Source organism: Trachurus japonicus, chromosome 17 (assembly GCF_045865225.1).
Source record: "Trachurus japonicus isolate A0001 chromosome 17, Traja_1.0".
In the NCBI taxonomy this organism is placed as follows: Eukaryota; Metazoa; Chordata; class Actinopteri; order Carangiformes; family Carangidae; genus Trachurus; species Trachurus japonicus.
This window is the reverse complement of record NC_140923.1, coordinates 31,121,549-31,132,538: the sequence shown is the minus strand read 5'-3', so window position 1 is coordinate 31,132,538 and position 10,990 is coordinate 31,121,549. Positions and strand designations below refer to the sequence as shown.

Sequence of the window (10,990 nt, the reverse complement as noted above, 5' to 3'; positions counted from 1 at the left end):
TTCAACATGTCAGCCAAGAACACACTGAAGCGCAAGAAAACCGATATTCTGGCATGTTTGTGTGGAGACTACAAACTAATCCTCGACAAAGTTCAGGAGAAAGACCTGATAACTCATCGGGAGTACAACAACCTTAAAAGCATCAACAAGGAGAACGTAGAGGGGCACGTCCGTGAGCTTGTGGATAAGATCATGATTAAAGGAGAAACGTCCTGCCACGATTTCCTGAACCTCCTACAAACTGACGAGGACATCAAAACAACATACCGTGAGCTGGAGAACATATTGAACGATACCCAGCTTTTACAGGAGCCCATCCAAGCATGTTCATCTGACAACAATGGTACTGTAACATTCATATTCTCCTACAGAGGTTAATAGGTCAAGCATTCAACCTAACTCTCAGTTTCACTCTGATTTCCTCAGATGTTCCTCCTGAGAGCAAGAGACAAAAGCAGGTCAGAGAAGACATAAGAAAGGTTCAAGTAGTACTTTTCCCCTGGACATCGTTTTGTTTCAAAGACTCCACACACATGCTTATTAGAGTGTGTTTAACATACAGAATATTTGCTTTGTAATGATGTAATAAGGAATAACTTACAAAACCTCTTCAAATAAAGTCTCTGTGTATTTGATTGTAATTATTTCAACGCTTGCAGGAGGAGCAGTACCAGTTGAAGAGCCAGCCTGTCGGCCTGTGTTTGATCATCAACAACGAGAATTTTGTGGATCGCTCACCAAGGAGGGGAACCAACAAAGATGCTGGTATGCTGGAGAAAAGGCAGCTTCACTGTCTTACACCATTGTCCTGTTTGTCTGTATTTGAAGCGTAACAGTTTTTTAAATGTACATTTCCTACAGAAAGTTTGGCTGAGGTGTTCAGCTGGCTGGGCTTCAGAGTGCTGATGTGCAAAGACCAAACTCAGGACCAGATGGATCGAACACTGAAGTGCTTTGCTTCTCTGAGCGACCCCTCTCAGCTACAGGAGTTCAGTGTAAAGGAGTGGCTCGACAGTGGGTTCACTGATCTTCAGCAGGCGCCTAAACATGGAGATGCCTTCGTCTGCTGTATTCTGAGCCATGGAAAACTGGGTGTAGTCTCAGGGACTGATTTTAAACCCCTCCCCATTAAACAGATAACTAGAACATTCAAAGCCACTGACCAGTCGGCCCTCACCGACAAGCCTAAGCTGTTCTTCATCCAGGCCTGCCAGTCCTGCCCAGACGACAAGAGACCGAGACCGCAGCATGGAGTGTTATGTAAAGATCTGGAGGCCGATGATTCTCCATCATCCATCCCAGAGGCAGCTGATGTTCTGGTTGCTATTTCCACTGTTGAAGATTATGTATCATTTAGGAACCGGACAAAAGGGAGCTGGTTCATTCAGTCTGTGTGTCAGCAGCTTCAGAAGGGCTGTCCCAGGTGAGTAGCTATACACTAAAAAGTAAAGTTGTTTAGATTATTTTGTGAATGTGTAGGTATAAAATTGTATTCTTTACGGCGTACGCTTTGTCACTTTAGTAGATTGTAATGTTTCTGTGCCCTCTATATTGTTTCAGCCAGGAAGACATCACCACTATCCTCCACCGTGTGAACAATGATGTCAGCCAGAAAGAGGGCATCAGCAGCAAACCTGGTGAAGTAAAGCAAATGTCTGAAATCAGGTCTACTCTCAGGAAGAGGCTTGTGTTAGGGTCAGCTCTGGTGACTAAATAGCTCACCTGAGCTTTGGTGACTCTGGGGAAGTTTTCTCTTTATGTGTTTTAATATCACTGAATCTGTTATTGTTTTAATGATCTTTGTATTTTATATGATTACATCCTTTCATCAGAGAGAAAAGTTTACATGAAAATCACTTGTGGGTTGATTTTTTAATAAGTTACATTTATTGTCACGCACTTGACAAGAACATTTTACAAACAGAAGACAAAAATGGAGAGACGTGGACTTCTGCCATAATGTATATATACTTGTATAAAAAAAGACATGTTGGGCCACAATACTGTAAATCAGTATTTTTGTATAAACATTTGAATAAAGGTTTCACAAATCAGGAACTTTGTAAATGCGTGTTTGTCCTTTGTGAGATAATCTGAAACATTTGTGATAAGTCTTGTGGTTTTTGATCATGGACCTTGTCTCATGTGGTCTAGAGTTTTGCTTTTGTTTCTGTTGCTGTAGTTGTAGTTGTTGCATTTTCATAAACAAGATTGTTGACTTTGCAGCTTTTACTCGTGCTGAACTCGGAGAATAAGTCGACGGAGGCAGAGATATTCTTTAGCTCCTTTAAGCGTGTTTATTCGAGACTAGCACACACTCACATATTTCTTGTGTCATGGCAGAATTCACTTCCAGCTTCCCCAGAACAGAAAACAACATACTGGTTGTGGCTTAAACAAAACGTGATCACACAGCATGAGCTTCTGGCCCTTACACTTATGACTCACATTATTACACAGTCTTATGTTGTGTGAATCATAACCACTGAGTTCACTAAATAAAAGAATGTCTCTTAACAAGGATAAAGGTTTCAGAAATCATAGTGTGTTTTTATGAGTCTTTATCATCTCAAGGGTTAAAGTCTTACTTTCAATGGTAGGCGTGGAATGAATGTTTAAAGGCGCAATAAACAGATGATTGGACGCTCAGTTGTCGAAGTCAAGTTTCCTGTCACTGCCAAATCGAGGCTACAAGTCGGAAGCTTCAGCAGCATCACACACCCACAGTCAACGAGCTGTAGCCATACTGTTCATTACAATCTACAGGAGGTGGTGTCTGGAGGGAAAGCAAAGACTTCCTGACGGTGAGTTAATATGCGATAGGCAAAGGCCTAACTGTTTTCTGCTTATTAGGGAGTGTGATGTTTGATTAAAAAGTGTTTGGTCGTAACGTTAACGTTCAGTTGTCGCCTCAGTCTGTGGGATGTCATGTACAGATCCAGAAAAATACAGAAAATAACACATAACTTGAGCCTCAAGTAAACGGTAATAATTCAACTGAATATAAAGTGCTAAATAATCCTAAAATGTAGCCTATGAGATGTGCCTCAATCTGAGCAGGTTAAAACAAGTTAATCCAGTTCTTCTATTGGTTAGGCTACTAGTGTTGTTTCCTCTGCTGTGCTTTCAGATTCAACATGTCAGCCAAGAACATACTGAGGCGCAAGAAGACCGATATTCTGGCATGTTTGTGTGGAGACCACAAACTAATCCTCGACAAAGTTCAGGAGAAAGGCCTGATAACTCATCGGGAGTACAACAACCTTAAAAGCATCAACAAGGAGGACGTAGAGGGGCACGTCCGTGAGCTTGTGGATAAGATCATGAATAAAGGAGAAACGTCCTGCCAGGATTTCCTGAACCTCCTACAAACTGACGAGGACATCAAAACAACATACCGTGAGCTGAAGAACATATTGAACGACACCCAGCTTTTACCGAAACCCATCCAAGCATGTTCATCTGAAAACAATGGTACTGTAACATTCATATTTTTCTGCAGAGGTTAATAGGTCAAGCATTCAACCTAACTTTCAGTTTCACTCTGATTTCCTCAGATGTTGTGTCACTGAGAGCAAGACGCAAAACAAGGTGAGGTCTTTATATGAACAACACACACTTAAGAGTTTGACAGACATAAGAAAGGCTCAATACTTTTCCACTGGACATAGTTTTGTTTCAAAGACTCCACACACATGCTTATTAATGTGTGTTTAACATACAGAATATTTGCTTTGTAATGATAGGCTAACTCATAAAATTTAAGTTAGTAAAGACAACAACAAAACCTCTTCAAATAAAGTCTCCGTGTATTTGATTGTAATTATTTAACGCTTGCAGGAGGAGCAGTACCAGTTGAAGAGCCAGCCTGTCGGCCTGTGTTTGATCATCAACAACGAGAATTTTGAGCGTGGCCCACCAAGGAATGGAACCAACAAAGATGCTGGTATGCTGGAGAAAAGGCAGCTTCACTGTCTTACACCATTGTCCTGTTTGTCTGTATTTGAAGCGTAACAGTTTTTTAAATGTACATTTCCTACAGAAAGTTTGGCTGAGGTGTTCAGCTGGCTGGGCTTCAGAGTGCTGATGTGCAAAGACCAAACTCAGGACCAGATGGATCGAACACTGAAGTGCTTTGCTTCTCTGAGCGACCCCTCTCAGCTACAGGAGTTCAGTGTGAAGGAGTGGCTCGACAGTGGGTTCACTGATCTTCAGCAGGCGCCTAAACATGGAGATGCCTTCGTCTGCTGTATTCTGAGCCATGGAAAACTGGGTGTAGTCTCAGGGACTGATTTTAAACCCCTCCCCATTAAACAGATAACTAGAACATTCAAAGCCACTGACCAGTCGGCCCTCACCGACAAGCCTAAGCTGTTCTTCATCCAGGCCTGCCAGTCCTGCCCAGACGACAAGAGACCGAGACCGCAGCATGGAGTGTTATGTAAAGATCTGGAGGCAGATGATTCTCCATCATTCATCCCAGAGGCAGCTGATGTTCTGGTTGCTATGTCCACTGTTGAAGATTATAAATCAATTAGGGACCCGACAAAAGGGAGCTGGTTCATTCAGTCTGTGTGTCAGCAGCTTCAGAAGGGCTGTCCCAGGTGAGTAGCTATACACTAAAAAGTAAAGTTGTTGTTCAGATTATTTTGTTAATGTTAAGGTATAACATTTACCCTTCGTATACTGTACAGCATACGCTTAGTAGATTGTAATGTTTCTGTGCCCTCTATATTGTTTCAGCCAGGAAGACATCACCACTATCCTCCACCGTGTGAACAATGATGTCAGCCAGAAAGAGGGCATCACCAGAGAACATGGTGAAGTAAAGCAAATGTCTGAAATCAGGTCTACTCTCAGGAAGAGGCTTGTGTTAGGGTCAGCTCTGGTGACTAAATAGCTCACCTGAGCTTTGGTGACTCTGGGGAAGTTTTCTCTTCATGTGTTTTAATATCGCTGAATCTGTTATTGTTTTAATGATCTTTGTAGCTATTTTATATGATTACATCCTTTCATCAGAGAGAAAAGTTTCCATGAAAATCACTTGTGGGTTGATGTTTTAATAAGTTACATTTATTGTCACGCACTTGACAAGAACATTTTACAAACAGAAGACAAAAATGGAGAGATGTGGACTTCTGCCATAATGTATATATACTTGTATAAAAAAAGACATGTTGGGCCACAATACTGTAAATCAGTATTTTTGTATAAACATTTGAATAAAGGTTTCACTTTTCAATCAAGAACTTTGTAAATGCGTGTTTGTCCTTTGTGAGATAATCTGAAACATTTGTGATAAGTCTTGTGGTTTTTGATTATGGACCTTGTCTCATGTGGTCTAGAGTTTTGATTTGTTTCTGTTGCTGTAGTTGTAGTTGTAGTTGTTGTTGCATTTTCATAAACAGGATTGTTGACTTTGCAGCTTTTACTCGTGCTGAACTCGGAGAATAAGTCGACGGAGGCAGAGATATTCTTTAGCTCCTTTAAGCATGTTTATTCGAGACTAGCACACACTCACATATTTCTTGTGTCATGGCAGAATTCACTTCCAGCTTCCCCAGAACAGAAAACAACATACTGGTTGTGGCTTAAACAAAACGTGATGACACAGCATGAGCTTCTGGCCCTTACACTTATGACTCACATTATTACACAGTCTTATGTTCACTAAATAAAAGAATGTCTCTTAACAAGGATAAAGGTTTCAGAAATTATAAAGTGCGTTTTTATGAGTCTTTATCATCTCAAGGGTTAAAGTCTTACTTTCAATGGTAGGCGTGGAATGAATGTTTAAAGGTGCAATAAACAGATGATTGGACGCTCAGTTGTCGAAGTCAAGTTTCCCGTCACTGCCAAATCGAGGCTACAAGTCGGAAGCTCCAGCAGCATCACACACCCACAGTCAACGAGCTGTAGCCATACTGTTCATTACAATCTACAGGAGGTGGTGTCTGGAGGGAAAGCAAAGACTTCCTGACGGTGAGTTAATATGTGATAGGCAAAGGCCTAACTGTTTTCTGCTTATTAGGGAGTGCAATGTTTGATTAAAAACTGTTTGGTCGTAACGTTAACGTTCAGTTGTCGCCTCAGTCTGTGGGATGTCATGTACAGATCCAGAAAAATACAGAAAATAACACATAACTTGAGCCTCAAGTAAACGGTAATAATTCAACTGAATATAAAGTGCTAAATAATCCTAAAATGTAGCCTATGAGATGTGCCTCAATCTGAGCAGGTTAAAACAAGTTAATCCAGTTCTTCTATTGGTTAGGCTACTAGTGTTGTTTCCTCTGCTGTGCTTTCAGATTCAACATGTCAGCCAAGAACATACTGAGGCGCAAGAAGACCGACATTCTGGCATGTTTGTGTGGAGACCACAAACTAATCCTCGACAAAGTTCAGGAGAAAGACCTGATAACTCATCGGGAGTACAACAACCTTAAAAGCATCAACAAGGAGGACGTAGAGGGGCACGTCCGTGAGCTTGTGGATAAGATCATGAATAAAGGAGAATCGTCCTGCCAGGATTTCCTGAACCTCCTGCAAACTGACGAGGACATCAAAACAACATACCGTGAGCTGGAGAACATATTGAACGACACCCAGCTTTTACCTAAGCCCATCCAAGCATGTTCATCTGAAAACAATGGTACTGTAACATTCATATTTTTCTGCAGAGGTTAATAGGTCAAGCATTCAACCTAACTTTCAGTTTCACTCTGATTTCCTCAGATGTTGTGTCACCAGAGAGCAAGACGCAAAACAAGGTGAGGTCTTTATATGATATGAACAACACACATTACTGTTCTTAAGTCAGATTGTTTTATTAGGGTTTGACAGACATAAGAAAGGCTCAAATACTTTTTCCACTGGACATAGTTTAATTTCAAAGACTCCACACACATGCTTTAATGTGTGTTAAACTACAGAATATTTGCTTTGTAATGATGTGATAGGCTAACTCATAAAATTTAAGTTAGTAAAGACAACAACAAAACCTCTTCAAATAAAGTCTCCGTGTATTTGATTGTAATTATTTAACGCTTGCAGGAGGAGCAGTACCAGTTGAAGAGCCAGCCTGTCGGCCTGTGTTTGATCATCAACAACGAGAATTTTGTGCGTGGCTCACCAAGGGATGGAACCAACAAAGATGCTGGTATGCTGGAGAAAAGGCAGCTTCACTGTCTTACACCATTGTCCTGTTTGTCTGTATTTGAAGCGTAACAGTTTTTTAAATGTACATTTCCTACAGAAAGTTTGGCTGAGGTGTTCAGCTGGCTGGGCTTCAGAGTGCTGATGTGCAAAGACCAAACTCAGGACCAGATGGATCGAACACTGAAGTGCTTTGCTTCTCTGAGCGACCCCTCTCAGCTACAGGAGTTCAGTGTGAAGGAGTGGCTCGACAGTGGGTTCACTGATCTTCAGCAGGCGCCTAAACATGGAGATGCCTTCGTCTGCTGTATTCTGAGCCATGGAAAACTGGGTGTAGTCTCAGGGACTGATTTTAAACCCCTCCCCATTAAACAGATAACTAGAACATTCAAAGCCACTGACCAGTCGGCCCTCACCAACAAGCCTAAGCTGTTCATCATCCAGGCCTGCCAGGGCAGTGAGATACAGCAAAGAGTGTTATGTAAAGATCTGGAGGCAGATGATTCTCCATCATTCATCCCAGAGGCAGCTGATGTTCTGGTTGCTATGTCCACTGTTGAAGATTATAAATCATTTAGGGACCCAACAGAAGGGAGCTGGTTCATTCAGTCTGTGTGTCAGCAGCTTCAGGAGGGCTGTCCCAGGTGAGTAGCTATACACTAAAAAGTAAAGTTGTTGTTCAGATTATTTTGTTAATGTTAAGGTATAACATTTACCCTTCGTATACTGTACGGCATACACTTAGTAGATTGTAATGTTTCTGTGCCCTCTATATTGTTTCAGCCAAGAAGACATCACCACTATCCTCCACCGTGTGAACAATGATGTCGGCCAGAAAGAGGGCATCACCAGAGAACATGGTGAAGTAAAGCAGATGCCTGAAATCAGGTCTACTCTCAGGAAGAGGCTTGTGTTAGGGTCAGCTCTGGTGACTAAATAGCTCACCTGAGCTTTGGTGACTCTGGGGAAGTTTTCTCTTTGTGTTTTAATATTGCTGAATCTTTCATTGTTTTAATGATCTTTGTAGATTACATTCTTTAATCAGAGAATAAAGTTTACATGGAAATCACAATCTCGGCTATATTGTAAATTAGGTTACTCCTCAATATATCTCAGAGTTTAAATAAAGGTTATGAAATGAAATGACTTGTGGGTTGATGTTTTAATGAGTTATATAGATTTATTGTCAAGCACTTGACAAGAACATTTGACAAACAGAAGCCATAGGGTAAATACTGAATCCTGGGATGATTTGCAAGTCAGAGGGCCGGTGGAGTTAAATAAAGCGGCTCATACAGCAACATTCAAACAAAAAAAGTGGTGTGAATTTTTGAAAGTAACTTTTTTTTGTACCTTTACAATAATATTTATCAACTTAGAAATAGGCTATATTAGCTGAATAGTTAGCCTATCTAAATGTAGCAGACCCTTGGTTTAAATAAATGAGGCGGAGAGATTCATAGGCTACGGGTGTTTAAATGATATTTCCTGCCTTAGCACCGTAAAAACTAGCAATAGGATATGCCACAATAGAAAGGAGAAAAAAAGAGATTAGAGTAAATACACACAAGCAAAACATTTCATTGACAATCTTCCGATTAATAGGCTACTGGTTACAAAACAACCCCTAAAGTTTACTGTGCACAAATGTCATATTCTGACTTACTAAAATCTGTCAATGAAATCACCTAATCCAGTTGTATAGAAACATAAATAATAGCCTAGGACACTGTAATTATCGAGCGATGTTAAAACTCAATTAATCCATTCATTGTCAAACCAGTGAGAGCGCGCACATCACTCAAGAGACAAAATAAATCCAGAATAGGCCTCTCCCATGATTAAAATAATAATAGCTTGAGGTCCACATACCAATGGAGCTCATTATTAAAATGTTATAGTAGGCTATGCCATCTGGGGAACCATCTGCCTCCTATAGGCTAATCCGACAGCAATATAACAAACTTAAAACACACAGCAGCAACCCAGTCGACATGAAGGGGCTCGTGAATAATTAAGATAGCCTGTCCAGAATGAAAACTTACCAACTCAATGTGAACCATAAAACAATTCCAACAAAGACGAAACGCAGCAGCACAGACGCCGCGCCAACCCAGAGGACACAATAAATGAGATTTAAGGTGATGGAGATGTGCACAGGTGGATATTACATGGCTCAATAGTCACCTCCCTTTTCTACCTTCACTACACTAACAAAGACTGGTCAGTAGATGGCAGTCCAAGGCCATTTACTCACCAGGCTTGAGCGAAAGGAGGCTCAACAGACAGAAAATAGCCTACAGAAACTGAGGCAGCTGGGACGGCAGCCTTAATAGCAAAATGGCTGTTATTCACACTATTGAATGTTACACCTAAATGTTAAATTTAAATCTAAATCTAAATGTTAAATCTAGCCTAATCTTCTGTCATGATGTAGCCAATAAAAAGACATGTTGGGCCGCAATACTGCAATTCAGTAGGCTATTTTTGTAGACATGAAGGTTTCATAAATCAGGAACTTTGTTTTTATGAGTCTTTGTCCTTTGTGAGATAATATGTGGGGCTTGTTGGGGCTTCAATACAAGAGGGACACCTCACATACCAGCAGCATGGAGGTATTTGGATATTTTTTGGTGTGTCTTTTTGGACGAAGAAAAGTGAGCTCCATTCGCAACCGGGGCCCCGCTGTAACTCAGAGAAGGCACAGAGGACTCTGAAACTTCTCCCAGCCCTTAGTCGACATGAGGGTGAGTAGATAATGAGTGAAATTTGAGTTTTGGGTGAACTATCCCTTTAATGATCTTTGTATTGTATATGATTACTTTCATCGGATAATAAAGTTTACATGAAAAGCTGGTGTCATTTACAAGTTATTGCTATATTCTTTCCCATTTGCATATTTATTTACACAGAAAAACACCCTAAGCCTAACAATGAACAACAACCATGACTTGTAACACCATGTATGCATGTAATATTATTCAGGAAAAACTATACAGCAACTATACAACTATATATTGTGATGGCCTATCACATTAAAAAAAAAAAAAAAAAAAAAAATCAGTTTCTTAAAGGGATAGTTCACCCAAAATTAAAATTTCACTCATTATAGTCACCCTCATGTCGACTAAGGGCTGGGAGAAGTTTCAGAGTTATCTGTGGCTTCTCTGAGTTACAGGGGGTCTCGGCGTAGCAGTGCATGTCCATATAACGGTTGCAAATGGATACCAACTGTCTTCGTAACAAAAAGACACACCAAAAAACATCCAAATACCTCCATGCTGCTTGTATGTAATGTCCGTCTTGTATTGAAGCCCCGAAAGGCGAAATTGTCCCGAAAAAAATTAAATAAGTCTATTTCAAGCTTGGAATTTCGCATTTCGGGGCTTCAATACAAGACGGACATTACGAGCAGCATGGAGGTATTTGGATGTTTTTTGGTGTGTCTTACGAAGAAAAGTGGTATCCATTTGCAACCGTTATACACTGCTACCATGGATGTATTATTGCTACGCCGAGACCCCCTGTAACTCAGAGAAGCCACGGATAACTATGAAACTTCTCCCAGCCCTTAGTCGACATGAGGGTGAGTAGATTTGCTCTGTAAGTTAGCCTACCACAGGGCACTTTCTCATTTTAACTAAAAACTTTTTTAAAATCATATCACACTCAGTTTTTTTTTTTAACCTCACAGTACTAGCTTATTGTAAACTTATACCAGAAAAATATATACTTTTATTTTTATTTAACCTACTTTGATGACAATTGACCTCCAGCAACTTGCTTGCTTCCGGATTCAGTTGCGCATGTGCTGTCGTCTTTACGGTACTGTAGC

At 40.6% G+C, this 10,990-nt stretch overlaps 3 protein-coding genes across 5 annotated transcripts; all 3 read left to right on the top strand.

Moving 5' to 3' along the window:
- The first annotated feature begins 6 nt into the window (after positions 1 to 6).
- Positions 7 to 1,856, top strand: LOC146971074 (caspase-7-like). 3 transcript variants are annotated; one of them, XM_085804054.1, is made up of 5 exons: positions 7 to 343; positions 427 to 458; positions 663 to 765; positions 862 to 1,423; positions 1,561 to 1,856. In XM_085804054.1, the coding sequence occupies exons 1-5, from the start codon at positions 7 to 9 to the stop codon at positions 1,715 to 1,717; spliced, it is 1,191 nt and encodes a 396-aa protein (XP_085660180.1). In that variant the 3' UTR covers positions 1,718 to 1,856. The 3 variants fall into 3 exon arrangements, with proteins under 3 accessions (XP_085660180.1, XP_085660179.1, XP_085660181.1); XM_085804053.1 differs by having other exon boundaries at positions 660 to 765; XM_085804055.1 differs by having other exon boundaries at positions 660 to 765; positions 862 to 1,427; positions 1,565 to 1,678.
- Positions 1,857 to 2,771: 915 nt separating this feature from the next.
- Positions 2,772 to 4,900, top strand: LOC146971073 (caspase-7-like). The gene is made up of 6 exons (XM_085805965.1): positions 2,772 to 2,804; positions 3,131 to 3,504; positions 3,558 to 3,574; positions 3,841 to 3,946; positions 4,043 to 4,604; positions 4,744 to 4,900. Exons 2-6 carry the CDS (start codon positions 3,138 to 3,140, stop codon positions 4,898 to 4,900), a joined length of 1,209 nt encoding a protein of 402 aa, XP_085662091.1. The 5' UTR covers positions 2,772 to 2,804; positions 3,131 to 3,137.
- A 1,412-nt stretch (positions 4,901 to 6,312) lies between these two features.
- LOC146971072 (caspase-8-like) lies at positions 6,313 to 8,226 on the top strand. The gene is made up of 5 exons (XM_085805052.1): positions 6,313 to 6,652; positions 6,736 to 6,770; positions 7,054 to 7,159; positions 7,256 to 7,799; positions 7,939 to 8,226. Exons 1-5 carry the CDS (start codon positions 6,316 to 6,318, stop codon positions 8,093 to 8,095), a joined length of 1,179 nt encoding a protein of 392 aa, XP_085661178.1. The 5' UTR covers positions 6,313 to 6,315; the 3' UTR covers positions 8,096 to 8,226.
- The last annotated feature ends 2,764 nt before the right edge of the window (positions 8,227 to 10,990 follow it).